Source organism: Pantherophis guttatus, chromosome 14 (genome assembly GCF_059756535.1).
Source record: "Pantherophis guttatus breed Tessera chromosome 14, ASM5975653v1, whole genome shotgun sequence".
NCBI classification, from domain to species: Eukaryota; Metazoa; Chordata; class Lepidosauria; order Squamata; family Colubridae; genus Pantherophis; species Pantherophis guttatus.
The window spans coordinates 158320-176334 of record NC_142076.1 but is presented as its reverse complement, the minus strand read 5'-3'; the positions used below and the strand labels follow the sequence as shown (position 1 = coordinate 176334).

The window sequence follows — 18015 nt, the reverse complement described above, 5'->3', positions numbered from 1 at the left end:
TTTTAACCACCTTAACATCAAATTTCTATTTTAGTTACCTTCTTTTATTTTCCATCTTTATTTCTCCATAGACACCTCCTGCTTATATTTAAAACTCATTTAAACATTTAAACATTACCTTTTAATTTTATCTATTTTATTTCTTCATTTCCCTATCTGTCCATAAGTATTCCACTTCAAAATCAGTATATCCATGTTTGAAACTCTATATATCATTTTAATTCTGTTGTAAAGTCTGTTCCATGTAGAATCCATCGGTTTATCTACTTTTGTTCCTGCACCACTTCTTTTGTTCCTGTGCCAGCTAGTTTCGATTTTATTAGTCCCATTATATTTCTTCTTTCTTTATGAAACCATCCATAGGCAGAATAGGAATCCCCAAAATCCAAAAATCCATAGTTATTTTCTAAGTAATCCAGGATAAATAGCCAGTCAAAATAGTTCTTTTTCAAGCAGAAGGCGAGTCTCTGCAATTCCCACTTTCGCTTAGTCACAGCAATCTCCATTTTGTAGCAATTATGTAACCATCCGTTTGCCTCGCTTCATCTAACTTTTAAAAGTGTTAAGTCTTTACTTGTCGCTTTTCTCTTTTTCCAAAGATCGAATCTGTTCCAATTTGAAGGAAAACTCAGTTTTCTAATTTGTTAATAGCCAATTCGTCCAAAACAATCAGTACTAAAGTAAATTCCTTAATGGGTCGTTATCCCCTATTGTTACTTTACAAAATCTTCAAGCCCTGGAAATCTACAGCCGCTATTTAAGGCTAGGGGTCTTATTAGTAAAAGTCCATACTCTAACGTTGTTTCTCGCCTGGGTTGGTGTCACTCACTTGGCTTCAAAGCACATTGTTCTTTCTTTCTTCTTTCCTCCTGCACAATTCTTTTGTCCCAGCTTCGTGGCAGCCGCCCATGGCTGCCTCCCCCCGCCGCCGACTCAGAGGGTTCCCTCCAGCCTCCAAGGAGCTTGCCTGTTCCTCTTGGCTGTCCGAGGCACCCTCTCCTTCCCCTGTCCCTGCAAGATAGGTTCAGTCCAAAGACCCATCGGTGGCGGTTTGTCAGTCGGGGTTTTCGCGGGGCTCATCAGAGCCCGCTATTTCCCCGACTGCATCGCTGGGACACCAAGCTGGAAGTCTGCTTTCTTCCATTTTGGTGGCCTCCAGATGCACTGAGTTAAAATCCCTATGAGTCCCAGCCTTTTCAGACTAGTCAGTGATTGAAAATTATTCTCTAGGTTATCCAATGAATCTAGCAAATGTCTGATTGAGGAAGGTGCTTGTTTTGGGGTTTGCTAGAAATATATGTGGTGTTTGCAATTCAGATTGCCTATAAAATGAAAGTTCTAATCTAAAATATATATTGGAGATGATGAGTTTAAATTATTTGGTAAACTACTAAGGAATAAATCATTCTGGACATGCTTCTTAAAAACAACATAATAAAATAACCCAGTCACTGTCTCTCAGCACAAACTACCAAACAAAATAGTGGTAGTGGGGAAAAAATAAAGAACTGGAAGTCAGTGTTATGTATGTCACCTTGGGCTCCATAGGAAAAATAGGATAATAACTAGGCACATGCTAATGATTGCAAATTCAGAACAGTTGTTTTAAATTTGAAATGGGTTGCTCCTTGAAACATTTCCAGAATGGTAGGACAGGCTATGAGCTCAAAATGCTTCAAATTTCCATACCAAAACCAATAATACATGTGTTGGTGACACCTTTCTTTCACATGGGAAGCTTGGTGTGGTGAGAAAAAATGCTGGGTAGATTCACCCAGTAAACTAGTTCATGATTTACTTCCTTATAATTTAGCGAGTGAGTTGCAATTCATTAAACTAGAAGCCATGGCTTAGAAGCTGCACTGACTGGGTTCATAAAACTTGCCGGGCCGTGAACAAGAATTCAGCTATAGAGACCTTCCTGCTGATCCAAAACTAAAGACTGTCTGGGGAAAGTCAGTCCTGTTATTGTCTCCTCCAACTATACCCTGATTCTGTCCCCTGAGACAAAGGAAGTGTATGGCAGGAGATTTCTCCTGAGCCCAGCACAACTGGTAGGCTATCGTTGTTGGAAACAGGCTTTTTAGACAATTTAGCAGGGCACAATTGGATTTCTTTGTCTCTCAAGGCTTGGCCTGTGGACACCCTACCCAGAGCTTTCGGGACTGGCTACAAATCAACCTTGGGAACTTTAGCCGAAATGCTGAATACCATGACTTGCTGAGCTGGAACCTGTATTTTGATGGCGTGAGTAGACATAATTTAAAATGATCACAACTATCCTTGTTGCAAAACTTACTCTACGCAAAGAAAAAAGAAGGACCAAGTAAGTCTTGCAGGCTGCTGAGTTATTAGGAATTCTCCTTCTTCCCCTCATTATCATCTCCATGCTGCTCAAAACCAATGGGAAAAAGCTTTACCCAGACAGAGATCAAAACTTGAAATAAGGAAGAATTACATGATGATAAGCAGTGGTGCAATATTTGTGCCTCCTAGAAGTACTGAAGTTTTCAAGTTTGTGATCATTTGCTCTGGGTCCTTTTCCTCCACTTCTTAGATGGCTGTTTTAGAATATTTGTCTCCATCACAACTTGCATCATTCACTCTGGAATCTGGAGTCATCATCAACAAAGAGCACATGTGCCAGATCCTTGCAAAATTGCAGAACAAACCGTTAGCAGAAAATTATGAATATTTGGATCAATTCAACACTGTGGCCCAGAAGGTATGATATTTGATTAATGCAGGTAAATCCTCAGGTTATGATGGCAGTTGGAACGGGAATTTCCATCACAAAGCAATGTAATCATAAAGCATGACATCGCATGACTACCTGGCACGTGGGTCGTTATGCAGGAAGAGGTAGAAGTCCCAGACAAGCAGGTCGCTGGTTATGGGTACTACAGGGGATAAGGGGTACCACAAGCAAGGGCTATGCAGAATGAGTGGTAAAAAAATGGGAGCAGGAAGCTGGCAGGGAACATGAGAAATTGTCATCAAGTGACCGTGGGATGCTGCAGTGTCATAATTACAATCACCCAGAGGTACTGCAATAGCCAGAACTTCAAAGACCAGTTATAAGTCCCTTCATTCTGTGCTGTTGTAACTTTGAAATGGTCAATGAATGAGTGGTCATAAACCAAAGCCTATCTGTGTGCATGTGTGTGTCTATATATCTATTTACATACTCACACTTCTTTTTTCTTACATACTCAATCTTCTTTTTCCCAGCCAAACCAACTTCCTGCTGTTCTTAGTTCTTCCTTAAGCTCTTAGAATTATTTCAGCTATCCAAGTGCCTGAACTGAGGAAGAGAAGCAGAATTTGATCAGCAATCAGTTATTTACACCAAGTTTTAAACAAATCCCAATAGCTAAATGGTGGTTCTATTTTCTCTTTTTAAACACACAGCTTGGAATAACATCCCTGAAAGATGAAGGCATACAAAAACAAATGCTTTTGCAGTTTCTTCAGGGGGCTGAGGGTACATTCTCAACATTTGCTCCAGAAAATTGGACTCACTTGCTGTCAACAAGACTGGGGCTCCTTTTGCCAAGCATCAGTGAAGAGGAATCTCAAAGGATCTTGTCTTATGTTTCAAGTTGTGACAGCTTCAGAGCTGTGTGAGTATAACGCAAAAGGCAAAAGAAGGTGATGTCCACTTAGGGGATATTTGGAGGGGGGGATCAGAAAAGTTAAGGACCACACCATCAAAGTATCTGTATCAAAGTACTGAGACAGAACAATTGGCCAAGCCCCCCAGGGAGTTTCTCTAGCTTAAAGGAAATGGGCCAGCAATTTCCAGTAATTTGAGGTTTTGCGCTAGTTGTTATATAATTTGTATCACTTGTCATTATGTCTTATACCTAGCCATAGACTGCTATCATAGTTCTTTCGTTTTTTTAAGCCTCCATGTTACATTTCTTTTTTTTTTAATTGAAAAGTTTTAAAAGTTTTACAGACATTTCCCCTTCCCCCTCCCTCCTCGCCTTCCAACCCTCCCCTTCCCCTCCCTCCCCCCCACCACTTCCCAGAGCAAAATACAGGGTATAACATTTAACAATCATTAGCTAACATAAGCTAATTATCTATAACCTCCTATCCCACTCTTGAACTTTTAACTCCCCTTTTACTAAACTAAATTTAAGTACTTTATAAAATCTCTTGGCTCATTCATAAGCTATTTGAAAATTTTTAGTCCGATATTTGCCTTGAATATAATCAATCCATCTTCTCCATTCTAACATGTATTTCTCATTTGAATGGTCTGAAATGCTGATATGCTGAAATTTTCACCATTTCAGCTAAATTTACTACTTTTAATGTCCATTCTTGAATAGTAGGTAAGTCTTCCTTCTTCCAGTACTGCGCCACCAAGAGTCTTGCTGCAGTTATTAAGTTCAAAATCAAATTAGTCTCTATAACGTACAATCTGTAATTATACCTAACAAAAACAACTGTGGAGTAAACTTTATCCTTTTTTAAAAAATATTTTGAATAATCCACCATATTTTTATCCAAAATGCTTTAACTTTTTTACAAGTCCACCAAACATGAAAATAGGTAGCATCAACACAATCACATCTCCAACATTTGGGTTGTAGGTTTGGGTACATACAAGCTAACTTTTTAGGATCCAAATGCCATCTATAAAACATTTTATAAAAAATTTCTCTCAAATTTTGAGCTTGTGTAAATCTTACATTTCTTACCCAGATCCTTTCCATCATTATTGGTTCCTCAAAATTTTGTGCTCATTTTATCATACAATCTTTAACTAACTCTGTCTCAGAGTCTATTTCTATCAATATATTATACAACCTTTTTATGAGCATTTTACTCTGGTCCCTAATTTGCTTTATCAAATTTTCTTCACTTTGTGTAATACCAATTTTCTGATCTTTTTTCCATCTATTCTGCAGTTGTACATACTGAAACCAGGTTTGAATTGCCCTTTCCTCTCTTAATACATTCAGAAGCTTTAACTGTAGTACATTCCTTTCTGTAATCAGAAGTTCTTTATATGTAATTACATATACATATACATTACATATACATATACATATGTACTTACATAATTACTGTCTTTGTTCTATACTTATATTTTCTATCACATGTCTGGGTACTACCCACGTGGGTATCTTGCCATTCAATTTATATTGGTGTTTTTTCCAAACACGCAAGAGAACATTCCTTAATATGTGACTTTTAAAAGTCCTATCCACCTTCTTCTCATAAACTAAGTAGGCATGCCAACCATATAGCAAATCCTACCCTTCAATATTCAGTATTCTTTCATCTGTTAAATTAATTCAGTCACTAATTGCTGACAAAACAGCTGCCTCATAGTACAATTTTAGATTGGGCAATTTCAAACCTCCTCTTTCACGTGTATCCTGCATTATTTTTAATTTAACTCTTGGTCTTTTCCCTACCCAAACAAAGTTATTAATGCCTCTCTGCCATTCCTCCAAATTTGCATCCTTTTTAAGTATTGGTATCATTTGAAAGAGAAATAGAAACTTGGGCAGAACATTCATTTTAACTATTGCTATTCTTCCCAACAAAGACAATTGTAGTTTTTTCCATTTATCCATCTCTGACTGTATTTTATGCCATAACAATTCATAATTATACTTGTATAATTTCCCATTTGACGTTGTAATAAAAATTCCTAAGTACTTAACCTTTTTCACTATCTCGCATCCTGTTACTCTTTCCATTTCTTCTTTTTGTTTTGTATTCATATTCTTAGCTATCATCTTTGTTTTCCCTATATTTATTTTAAACCCTGACACTTGACCATATTGTCTAATTATCTCCATCAAACCTGTAACTGAATTTACTGGTTGGGTTAAAGTTACAACCAAATCATCTGCAGATGCTCGTAATCTATAATCATGTTGCCTGATCTTAATGCCCTGTATGTTATCCGAGTCCCGTATTTTATTCAGCAATACTTCCAAAGTTAAAATAAACAATAGTGGAGATAAGGGACATCCCTGTCTTGTTCCTTTCTCAATTTTAAATGTTACATTTCTTGAGCTACTGCAAACCATCCTCAGTATCAAGTGGATATTTGTGACACCATGTTTCTTGTTGCTGTTATCCAGGGTATCCTGTGTCAACCAGGTTTATCCTTTTATACCACTGGCCAATCGGAAAGGCATCTACAATACTTTATTTGCTTTCCTCGATACCCAGCACAAGATCACAGGTAATAACCATCACATGGATTTTGCAGGTCTGAAAATTACAAGGAAGAGATATGAGATAGAGCCAACCAATCAGCAGGGCCTATGCTCATTCCACTTATGCAAGCAGGCACCAATGCTCCTTATGCAATCTCCCATTACTCCTGTAAGAAGCATTGCCAAGAAAACTGCTTGGATATGTCCATGAAGAGTTGCTTCAGCTTGATGGAAACTTTATTTTTTTATAGAAAACAAAAAACCCCACCACGTTTTGTTTGCACATGATATCAAGAATGTCAAGTGTTATGTCCTTATATGGGCATCCCTGCCGGATTGGCTAGTCCACCGGTGGGAGATTTGAAGATCTGTCATTGGCCGGTTTGCCTGCCGACTCCCTTTATAAGGCGAGCCCGGCAGCACAGCCGGCTGTTCTGTTTCCATCTTGATAAAGTGCTGAACGGACCACTCGCTGCTCGCGTATTCTCTTCCCTGCGCCAATCTAACATCAAGATTGATTATTGTTCCTCCTAATAGAGAACCAACCTTAAAATTGATGTTCCAGGTGGATATCTACTTAGAATGTATTTTTCTGTCCTTTGACATGACAGGATCTGCATGTTCTTCTCATACCAAGAGTACAGAGTCCTGGCTGCAAGACCACCTTGGGCCCTTTGTCAAACAAGCTCCTTATGAAGATTTGATCAAACTGCTGGCCAGCTTCAGTGCGGTACTATAGCTGGATTGTATAGTACCCTTGCCCAGCCTTCATTCTACCACCTCACATACTTTTTTTGTTATGTGCTTCTAACCATGTTTTGCTGCTCATTTGCACACTGATCCTTAATGTAGGGTAACAGAATAATAGAGTTGGAAGGGATCTTGAGATCTTCTAGTCCAATCTAGTCCAAAACCCTATACCATTTCAAACAAACAGTTGTCAATCTCTTCTTTAAAACCTCCAGTGTTGGTAGCATCCACAACTTTGTTGTGTCGTTCCACTGATTAATTGTTCTGTCAGGAAGTTTCTCCTTAGCCCTAAGTTGATTCTGATAGATATCAAAGAACAAGTACACCAAGGAATAATAAGGATAGTAACATTTGAGAAGCTTCCTTTCACTTTTATTCTTAGATATCAAAGAACAAGTACACCAAGGAATAGTAAAAACTTTGAAGAAAGTCTATTACAAAAATTGTCCCTGAACATCCTTACAGCGCCAGAAGGATTCACTCCCTCAACAGCTGGGTGAGGTCAAACAATAAGTAGAGTCTCCAGAATCTGACTCACAAAGATACCAGGCAAAAGGGCAAATCTTATTGCCCCTTTTCCCCACCCCCACTCCCTTTGGAATGCTCATCCTGGTGCTTAGATAATTAATAAGATAATTCATGTTCCTATTGACAGTCATTGGAAAGGAAGGAATTGCAAAAAAGAGGAATTTGCAAGCACTGGCAATTTGCCTGGTGCACTTGCAGTGTGAGCGCAAACAACTTAGAAGGCAAAAAAGCCTTCAGTGTCAAGCCACGCCCACAGAACCGGTAGTAACAAATTTTAGATTTCACCACTGCTTTGAACTGGAAAAAAGAAGTATAACCTGCAAGAAGCTTTAATCTTTCAGATCACCATAAGTTCTATAACAATGGCCTGAGATGTCTTTCTCTAGGCTTAGCTTCTCTACAGTTAGGGTAGGACAGAACAGATCAAGTTCTAGGACTCCGGAATGTCTACAGCAGAGTTTCTCAATCTTGGCAACTCTAAGATGTGTGGACTTCAACTCCCAGAATTCCCTAGCCACATTGATCCAGAGCAGGGGTCTCCAATCTTGGCCACTTTTAAGACTTGTGGACTTCAACACTTAGCTCACTTTGGCGAAGCAAAAAAGGAACTTTAATGCTTGTTTGGTGCTCTCAAAAGTCACAACCAAAGAAAGAAAGGCTGGAACACATCTTGGTTGCCTTTAGCCCACCCAAACTAAGAGATATTCAAGTCTCATTTTAGGGAAAGTGAAAAAAACCCAATAGTTACTCCAAGGTCTTGAAGCTTCTTTTTCACTAGATTAAGAAGACGAATTTGATGCAGCAGATGGCAAACTATTTCTATGCAGGTCCACTGGTCACATCTCAGGACACATATTTAATCAAGCTTGAGAAATGTTAAAATGTTCTTTCTGTTAGAATGTTCTGTCTAACCACAGAATGAGCTAATGTTTCTTTAAAAAGAAATTAATAGATTGAAACTCTGTTTAGAAAGGTAATTTTAGCTCCAGAAGTGAGTTTTTCAGTGTCTTTTTCCTGAGCCATGATGAAGGGACTTTTTTTAAATCTAAGATTTATCTTTAAATGCAAATTGGGTACATGTGCACAACATAATCTTCAGAAAGGTGTAAGACACAACATCACATTCAACAAAAATGAAGGCACCATTAGTATAGTAATAAGAGAAATTTCCACACAAAAAAACTATATTGGTTTACCAACGTCTTTTTCGTATATTTACAGTTGGAGATCAAGGATAATCTCACCTCCATCCAACTTGCTCACGTCTTTTTTGGCTCTAACATCCTGGATAATCCTGTTATGGTCCGTGCACTTCTGATGCCTTTAGAGAACAGGTCTCTGGAAGAGACCATTGCTTTTGTGTCAGAGTTTGTCCTCATTGCATCACAGGTAGGTTGTCTTTTATAAGATTTTTCATCAAACCATTTTGCCTGCAGCCTTTAGGTCCCTTGACATCATTGTTAGTTTGCTTTGCAACAATTCCCCTATGCAACCATCTAAGCAACCTTTTTAGTTCCTGGATCAAGCAACTTAAACCTCAGGCCAGAGCAGTCTTATTTCATAAATCATTTGCAAGGGATCAATCCAGATGCAGAAGAATTAATATACCCCATCCCCAACAACCTGTTGCAAATATAAGAGAGAAGAGAGGATGTTGGAAGAGAGAGAAAATAACAAGATACAGTACAAAAAAGGAGGATTCAGAAAGAGAGTGAATAGAAGGCTTCACTCCCTTTTGGCTTTGATTGGTCTGCTACTTGCTTCAGTTTCACCCATTTGCAGGTGAGATAATCCATGCAAGATTAATTCCAAGTACAGTTAGGGCTCAAAAAGATTTAGGGACACTAATGAAGCATCTGGAATCCCTTCTGTCTTATTATAATTAATGGAATATATTCAAGAATTGTCTTGGTCCAATGCATAGGATCAAAAACAGCCCCCAAAGTCTAATAGGATTTTTGAAGCAATGAACTCAGCTGGGCCTTGCTTTTTTAGCAACCTCACCCCAAATGGGGAGATTTGGACCACAAGAGTACAGCCAAGTGCCCAGAACCCTTGCTTAGCAAGAAAAAGCAAAATGGCCATTGGGTTCTTCCCAAAACTGCATTTATTTTATTTTCGTTGCATGGTCTGTATTTCTCTACCGTTTTGGATTGAATTGTTGGGGGAGGGAGTCAAAGAAATCAAGACTATGGCCACAGTGCTCTCCTTCCCCTGTTTTTTTGGGGGGAAATCTTGGTTAATGTGAATTGTCTGGTTATGTTTCTACTTGTCAGAAGGGAGTGATGTTCCTGGAAAACACCGATGTGAGGTTTTTGATGCTTGAAGCCTTTTTCTACAAGATGCAAGATTTGCTCCTCAGCGCCTCTGTCTCCCAGTACAAAGATTGGTTCCAGAGTAAGCTGACTCTGTGGCTGCCCAGTATGAATACCACCATCCTTGCAATGATCCCCAAAACTGTCCCTTGTGGCTCTTTCAAAGCTATGTAAGTAATTTGCTCATCAATAGACCTTCAGGAGAGGGGGCGGTATAAAAATTTAATAAATAAATAAATAAATAAATAAATAAAATAGATTTATCAGGGCTTCAAATGAGATTAAGGAAAATAGACATATTGAACACCTGCAGAACCAGTAATGGTGCCTATTTGTATTGTCATTCATGCAGTGTCTTTTTTTTTTTTTTTTTCCGCAAATTCAGTGCAGTCAAATTTGGTTAATTTGTTTTGTTCTTTTTCTGTTTTTAATGCTTTTTTTTTTACATTCTAGTTCTCCAGAGTAATGAATTTGGGATGGGCAGCCATAAACAAAGAAGCAAACAGTAAAATTTGTAGCAGTGATGGGCGACATAGAAATTTTATAAATAAATAAAACCTTGCCCAAGGATAAATAAGTTGTCGAGCCTCGGTTGGGTCTCGCCATCACTAGGGAGGACGACGAGGAGGGGGCAAGCTGTTGGACTCTCCGGGGGCGTGTCATCAGCTGTTTGAGAAGTCTTTACCACCCGCACACAAAACGAAGCAAACTCTTTCATCGGAGATGGGGGGGGCATGGTGTTTGCAGATGACGCTGCCTTGTGCTGTAACAGAGGCGCGCTCCTCCTACAGGCCAGCTTGAGGAAGGAGGGATGATGTTGACTGTTTGATTGTTAATTGATTTATTGTGCTCCTCCTTCAGGCCAGCTAGGGGAAGGAGGGGTGATGTTAACTGTTTAATTGCCACTTGATTTATTGCTGTGTATATAAAAGGCGCTACACTGCGATTGCGTGTAGCGCTAACTTTAAACCTTGTTTCCGGCTTGTGCCTTTCTCCTGCCTGTGTTTGCTGTGCTGAACCTAATTAAAGGACTGCAACTGCTTTATTCCGTTCTGGTGTTGGCTTGTTTCCAGTGCAGTTGGGTGGACTGGCCGAGATAAGTTTTATATCATGTAAATATCCACTTGGTTATTAGGTTAAGAATCAACATCCTAATAATTTTTAAATTTTAATTATTAATTTTTTTTATTATTTTATATTATGATTCATTGCACAGACAGCCGAATGTTCAAACTGGATTTGGCATTTTTATCTGCCTATCAAGTCCTTCCCAAGGGCCTGGGATAGGCAGATGTGGATGTTTGCTGGTGTTAGAAGTATCATTGCAGGATGGAAGCTGTTCTGAGTAAAGCCACATTTTGCAGTTGAGTGATGATGAATCTGTCAATGCCAACAGTATTCAAGTGGTGCTCCAGTTTTTTGGCGATTGCACTAAAGCATCTATTATTATTGGTACTACCTTTGCTTTCTTTTGCCGCAGTTGTTTTATTTCTATTTGCAGGTTTTTGTCTGTTACCTTCTCCAGTTCTTTTTCTTTTTTCTTCATTCTATTTTTTATTTTATTCAAAAGTAAGTTAAAATACAAAACTCCAAAAAAAAAGGCAAATAAATAAAAAGAAAACATAAAACAATCAGGACATTAAAAAGTGCATCTAAAAGAAAAGAAAAAAAGCAACACATATACACATTTTATCCCAATTTAATACTGATTAATACATTACTACAATATTGGTTCCCACCTCTTGTGAAATAGCCCCCCCAATTTTTAAAATAGTAAATTTATTTGCAAATTATTGACCTGTCTTCTATATACTATATTAATGACAAAATAGTTAAAAGGAAGAAAAAGAAGAATAAAAAAGACAAGGTTAAGGTTTCAGAACTCTCTGTTAACAAACTGTCATAGTAATTCATTCGTAGGAAGTTTGCCATAGTGTTTTATCTATCCCAAAACATTCCAAACATTAAAAGTAATTCATCCTGTTTCAAATATCCACATTTGTTTCTTAATGCCATCTTTTATCAATTGTCTAATTAAATATAATAGATTCTGTCCCCAGAGTGGGTCTATCTTCTCTACAAAGTCCAAATAGAAGTTGCTTCTAGTTAAGTGTAATAAATATGTTCTCCATAGGTTCACTCTTCATAGAAAAAAAGAATTTGTCACATCCCCATTCAGTCAGATTCTTAATATTGTAAGGCTATGCAGGCCTGAACTTCAAAGAGTTCAAGGGTCAATTCAATTAGTTCTCCGGCTGTGGGCCTGTTTCTTTGGTCTGGAACTTTCAGTTCAGAGTCCTTTTCTGAATCTTTGTTTAAAACTACATGCCTCTGCATGTTTTCCACGGCCATTATCATCTCATGAAACTTTTTGAAAAAACTTTCAGCTAAGAGCTGCATATTACTATCCAACAGTCTTTTCTTACGTTTCAGCCATCCTTGCTTGCTGTAATCTGATACTTCGTTACTCTGTGTAACTTGATCAGGGAACAAAGCAGAAAAAAAAAACCAAAAGATAATTTCTGGATATTTAAATCCAAGGTTAAAAGAAAATTTCAAAAGAGATAAATTCTGAATATTTTGCAAATTCAAAAAGTATAAAATCCTGCTGTGAGAGTCCAATATTAATGTAAACCAGATGACAGCACTTCACCATCCAGAAACCTATTGTGCTTCTTTATGGGGAGAATCCCCATAAAGTTATTCAGAACAGCATAAAGGGAAAGAAAAAGCAAAAACAGAGTCCAGTAAGGGGTTGAAACAAATCAGCATTCAACTGTTGGTCAACTTCTAAGAGCAAAAAACAGTAAAACAAATTCAAAAAGTAAAAAGTAAAAACCTATGTATGCTTAAGAAAATGAAACTACTGACAGGAAGATAGATTTGCCCAGTGACTTTCGGACTGCTTCCATAGGGAACTGAAATCTTCAAGAGTCCCCTTCCCAAATGGACCATGTCCAAAAGTTGTCTTGGGTCATTCCTGAGTATTCCCATTCAAATCCAGGGAGCAGCACTGCCAGAGAATCAGCTTTGGCAGCAAAAGCGACACAGAGGAAAAAGCCTTTTACCATTAGCAGCAGCCATCTTGGGAAGGAGTCCAAGTTCTTTCTCTTCTATTCTGCTATCTCCAAGTACTGGCTCATCCACTTTCCAGACTTATCTTATCAACAATCAGAATACTTTAGCTTCTTAATTTTCTATTACCTTCTCTATTTTATGGTCCCATTAGTTCTTGCTTGCAGGCAAATGGTTTTTTTTGCAGATCTTCCAATGCACAATTGTTGCTAATTTGTCATGCCATTGTTTGTAGTCAGTTTGTACGATCTTCTTGTAACAGCTAACCAGGTGATCCACTGTTTTTTTCAGCTTCTTTGCAGAGGTTCACTTGCTATCTATAGCTGTCTTCTCAATTCTGACTTTTTTTGCATTTGTCTTGTGCAGCTAGAATTAGCCCCTCTATCTCTTTCTTCAAATTTCCTACTCTTAGCCATTGCAAGATTTTGTTATTATTGCCTTAGCCTATCTTTTTTTTAATGTTCTGGCCATGTAATACTTTGTCTTCCCATGCCTCCATTCGGGTCTAGGATTTTTCGGCTTGAACTCTTGGTGCTGCCTGTTTCTCCACCAGAGTTTCGCCTCCACGTTATTACGCCTTGGCACTTTGGGCCACGGCCCCTCCATCTCAGTCCCTTTGCCGTGGCCCATTTGTCACAGTACAGTTCCCGTTGGCCATTTGGGTGCAGAGGACAGTTCGAAGCCAGCCAATCGGTGTAGGGCCTCGGGGGCTTTGGGAGTAGAGTGGGGGCTGCAGTTCAGAGGGAGGCTCAGAAGGGCCAGGAGAAGGAAGGGGAGGGGTGGAAACTCCCCTATACCTGATCCTGCCTCCCTGACACCGAATGGGAAGAGAAGAGGGGTGGGGGGGGGAGAGAGAAAGAAAAAGAAAAAGAAAGAAAGAAAGAAAGAAAGAAAGAAAGAAAGAAAGAAAGAAAGAAAGAGAAAGAAAGAAAGAAAGAAAGAAAGAAAGAGGGAGGGAGGGTTAGAGCAGGGGCTGCAGTTCAGAGGGAGGCTCAGAAGGGTCAGGAGAAGGAAGGGGAGGGGTGGAAACTCCCCTGTATCTGATTCTGCCTCACGTTCCTTTCCCCAAACATCTCTGGGAGGGCTAGAGCCCCAGGTCAGGGTGGATGGTCTTTCCCTGGAATTCAACGGGGAGCTTGAAAGGAACGTGAGCAGAGAAAGAGAAAAGGACAAGTGATTGGAATTAGTGTTGCTCCTCACTCCTCTTCATTTCCATCTGTAAGGTCCAATAATAATATGTTTAAGCTCATAAATGCCAAACAAGACACTTAAATGGAGGCTACACTTCAGAGAAGGTGTAACTCCTTTTTATACAGTCAGAAATGTCATAAAATAACATCCTGGCTTCCTAATTAGATTTGTGCCTTCCTGCAAAAAGGATAGAATACTACTCATTAGCCTTATCAATCTAATCTCTTTCCTTTCTTTCTCTTTTTCTTTCTCTCTTCCCCCCCCCCCCCTCTTCTCTTCCCATTCGGTGTCAGGGAGGCAGGATCAGGTATAGGGGAGTTTCCACCCCTCCCCTTCCTTCTCCTGGCCCTTCTGAGCCTCCCTCTGAACTGCAGCCCCCGCTCTACTCCCAAAGCCCCCGAGGCCCTACACCGATTGGCTGGCTTCGAACTGTCCTCTGCGCCCAAATGCCCAACGTGAACTATACTGCAATGAATGGCTGCGGCAAAGAGACTGGGATGGAAGGGCCGTGGCCCAAAGTGCCAAGGCATAATAACGTGTAGGCGAAACCCTGGTGGAGAAACAGGCAGTACCAAGAGTTTGAGCCAAAAAGTCCCATTCCGCTCTATTCTGTTCTTCATTTGGTCTTTCTTGTAGGCCAGTTTGATTTCTCCAGTACTCAGTAAGCCTTCCTTATATATATTACCTTCACTATATCTTTACTGTCCTTCATATATTCTTCTAGTGCCCTTCTTTCTTCTTCAATTACCTGATGTATTTGCAATATCCATCTGTGTATCTAATGACTGGAATTGCCAGGTATTAATTTGCCTTGATGGCATTTCCTCCACTATGTTTGGACTTTAAAATATTCTTCACTCTCTTGATGGAATGGAATGGAATGGAATGGAATGGAATAGAATAGAATAGAATAGAATAGAATAGAATAGAATAGAATAGAATAGAATAGAATAGTCTTCTGATGAGACCTGTCCAGTATGGTTGAAACTCTGGCCTAGCTCTCACAAGCCCCACAACCATATCAAGTTAGTATTCCATTGGTGGTAATATTATTTTAATTATTATTTAATTATTATTTTTAGTTATTAATAAATTCTCTTTTCTAAATTCTATATACAAATCTAGGAGTTACAACTCTTCCTGTCACCGTAAATTTGACCCCAGACCCAAATTTACTACTCTAAAGATTTGCTCTATTTCCTCTTTTTCTCCCTGCTCAGAATGGCTGGCTTGGATGGGAGTTTCCCACAGATGTCACCAGAAAATTGTCAAGATGTTTACAAGTTTGCCATAGACTATTTGACTTCCAAGATTTCTCAAGGAGGTAAGAACTACAAATTTCTTTTTTTGACTGAGAGCTTCTATAATAAAAAGCAAATCAGATAGAACTCAGGATGGCATAGAGAACAAGCTTGGACTGCACCACTTCAAACATGTATGCTTAAATAGTCCCAAAGGTGTTCTTTCAAGAAGCTACTGGATTTTCTTAGTTTTTCTTTGAAGATGTTTCGCTTCTTATCCAAGAAGCTTCTTCAGCTCTGACTCTTGAAAAAGCACCTTTGGGACAACCATGACCTGGGATGATTGAGAATCTCCACAGACATTTAGCTATGCACAAATTTCTCACCTAATCCTAGCTTGGGTCTACCATTTTAATTTCTATAGAGATCTCCTATGGAAAAGAGAAGGGGGAAAAAAGAAGACAAGAAACTTTGAGAAATTTAGAAAATTTAGAAAAATGATTTTAAATTTTAAATGTTGAAAAAGTAATATCTGTAGTTCAGGGATGGGTTCTACTTACCTTTACTACCGGTTCTCAATGGGATCGCTTCTGTGCATGCACAGATCGCCAATGATGACATCCAGGGCGGTGGGCGGGGCCTCCCGCCGGTTTTACTACCCGTTCTTGTGAACCGGTCTGAACTGGGGGCAAACCACCACTGGTGTGGTTCTTAATTGTGTGCTCTGTGGGCAGTAATCCCACATCTGCCCCCACTTTTAGTCCTTTAATTCACAGGCCCACAGAAGCATCACACCATTTTTCTGATACTGCCTTTTGTCTTTGCAGGTGATCCTTGCATTGAAAATACCCGGGGCAGCTTGGACTGGTTGAATGCCAATTTTAAACGCTTCAGGAAATTAGCCACTTATCAAGACTTGGCTGGCCTGAATCCAGATTTTAATGCAGTAAATAAAGCTGGCTAGAGGAGTAGGAGAAAAAGGAGGGAGGCTGGAAAGGATATCGGGTTCAGCCTGAAATTCCTTCGATTTAGAATTACCTTAATTTGTTTCCACAGCTGGATGCAGTGGCAGGTCTCTCGCCGTGGCAACTGGCTGACTACACATTAGGAGGTGGAGTACTGCGTGACACAGACAAAGCCCGGAAGGTCTTTGGGGCTCTTGATTCACAGGATATTGCAGAGTTTATGGATGCTTTCAATGCTGCTGCCAAGCAGGTCAGACATATACACACTTACACACACACACATATGCACACAGAGCTTCCTTCTTTTCACAGTACCTCAGTAACGTGATGATAAGGGGACAGGGACAGTACTGAATTTCATTGGAACCTGTATCATGTTGGTAGGGAGGAAGGGATAAACTACAATGGAAGGAACTTAATCCTCCGATTTAGTCTGGATGAGAGTCACCAATCCTCCAGAGTAATCTGTAAAATCCTTATAAATTTCATAAATGGCAGCACAGCCCTTGCTGTAAAAAAGGTTCAAGTTGTTCAAAGACTCTTTTTTAACAAATCCCCTTACACAAGAGGGCTGGAAATTCCTATCACAGTTTCCAAGGTTATATACTTTATAGCTTAATTCTTGCATTAAAATGCCCTATTGAAGTCCATAATTCTTACTTTGTTGATTGTGCCTTGACAATTATTTAGGATCTTGATTTGGTTATTCAGTCTGGAGGCATGCCAACTTAAGCTTTAAATTGAATTAACTTTCTGAATCAGATTCATTTAAATTGGATGCTTTTAGCTATTTAGAGGGCTTTATGCCTAAAAGCTGCTTTTTCAAATCTTCTGGGAAAATCAAATGTTATAATTTGATGTGATTCTGGGGACCAAAGAGCAGAATTCTATAAGTCTTGAATATTTCCATTTGATCTGAAATTTTGGCCTGGATACCATCTTGGAGAAGAGGTAATGCATCCCATACATGTCACCTTAAGGGAAGTATGACCCCTCCATGGGGAGAGGTCTAGAACAAGGCTGCCTGTGTAGGACAGCCATGGGTTAGGGGAGAGTGTTGCAGAAGTTAAGATGGCAGCCACATCTGGATGAATGGTACCTCACCCCTTTTAAGAGGAACATGAAAAGGCAGGGTTTCAGTCATTTCTCACGTTCACGATGAGTTTTCTAACCCTCTATGGATGCTCAGTGTCTTCTCAAGGTAATACCCTTCTGTTTCAAGGAATTCTGCTCAACAATTGTTGGCTGGGAAGAAACATCCTAAGATTGTGTTTTCTCCTTTATTCTCCAAGCATCATCTGTCTCTACTGCCCCACTTGGAGATGAGGCGGTTCATCCTGGGTGAGATTTTCTGTCACTTGAGTGGCCTCATCCACCTCTTCACCCCAGCAGACTATGACACATGGTTTGGACAACGGCTCCACTTTTTCCTGAGTAGCCTGAATGCCCAGAATCTTGGTTTCCTACCTAGTGACCTGAGCTGTGATTCCCTTGCAGCCATGTACGTACAATCCTGTGCCTTTCATCCAATGTATATTTCCTCAAATAATACTATTCCAATATTTGAGGGGCTCCTCCTCCTCCTCCTCCTCTCTCTCTCTCTCTCTCTCCAAGAGGAAAATGGTGGGTGGCTACTTTGGCCTTGGTTGGTGTTGGACATGCAACCTGCTCTCCACCCTGAGAGAGAACGTTGCCAGGGGCAAGTGGGGCAGGGAATGGGCTCCAGAAGGAGGAGGGGACCCAGTCCTGGTGCTGCGCA

The 18015-nt window shown here is 39.7% G+C and overlaps 1 protein-coding gene across 1 annotated transcript in view; it reads left to right on the top strand.

Moving 5' to 3' along the window:
* Positions 1-18015, top strand: part of LOC117667375 (uncharacterized) — a 196580-nt gene that overhangs the window by 80640 nt on the left and 97925 nt on the right. The window contains exons 36-46 of the mRNA XM_087878699.1: positions 2129-2247; positions 2558-2725; positions 3412-3623; positions 6114-6217; positions 6803-6921; positions 8691-8858; positions 9746-9954; positions 15271-15374; positions 16119-16237; positions 16348-16506; positions 17549-17757. Coding sequence (XP_087734825.1) covers positions 2129-2247; positions 2558-2725; positions 3412-3623; positions 6114-6217; positions 6803-6921; positions 8691-8858; positions 9746-9954; positions 15271-15374; positions 16119-16237; positions 16348-16506; positions 17549-17757 — 1690 coding nt within the window. The remainder of the gene's footprint in view (positions 1-2128; positions 2248-2557; positions 2726-3411; positions 3624-6113; positions 6218-6802; positions 6922-8690; positions 8859-9745; positions 9955-15270; positions 15375-16118; positions 16238-16347; positions 16507-17548; positions 17758-18015) is intronic.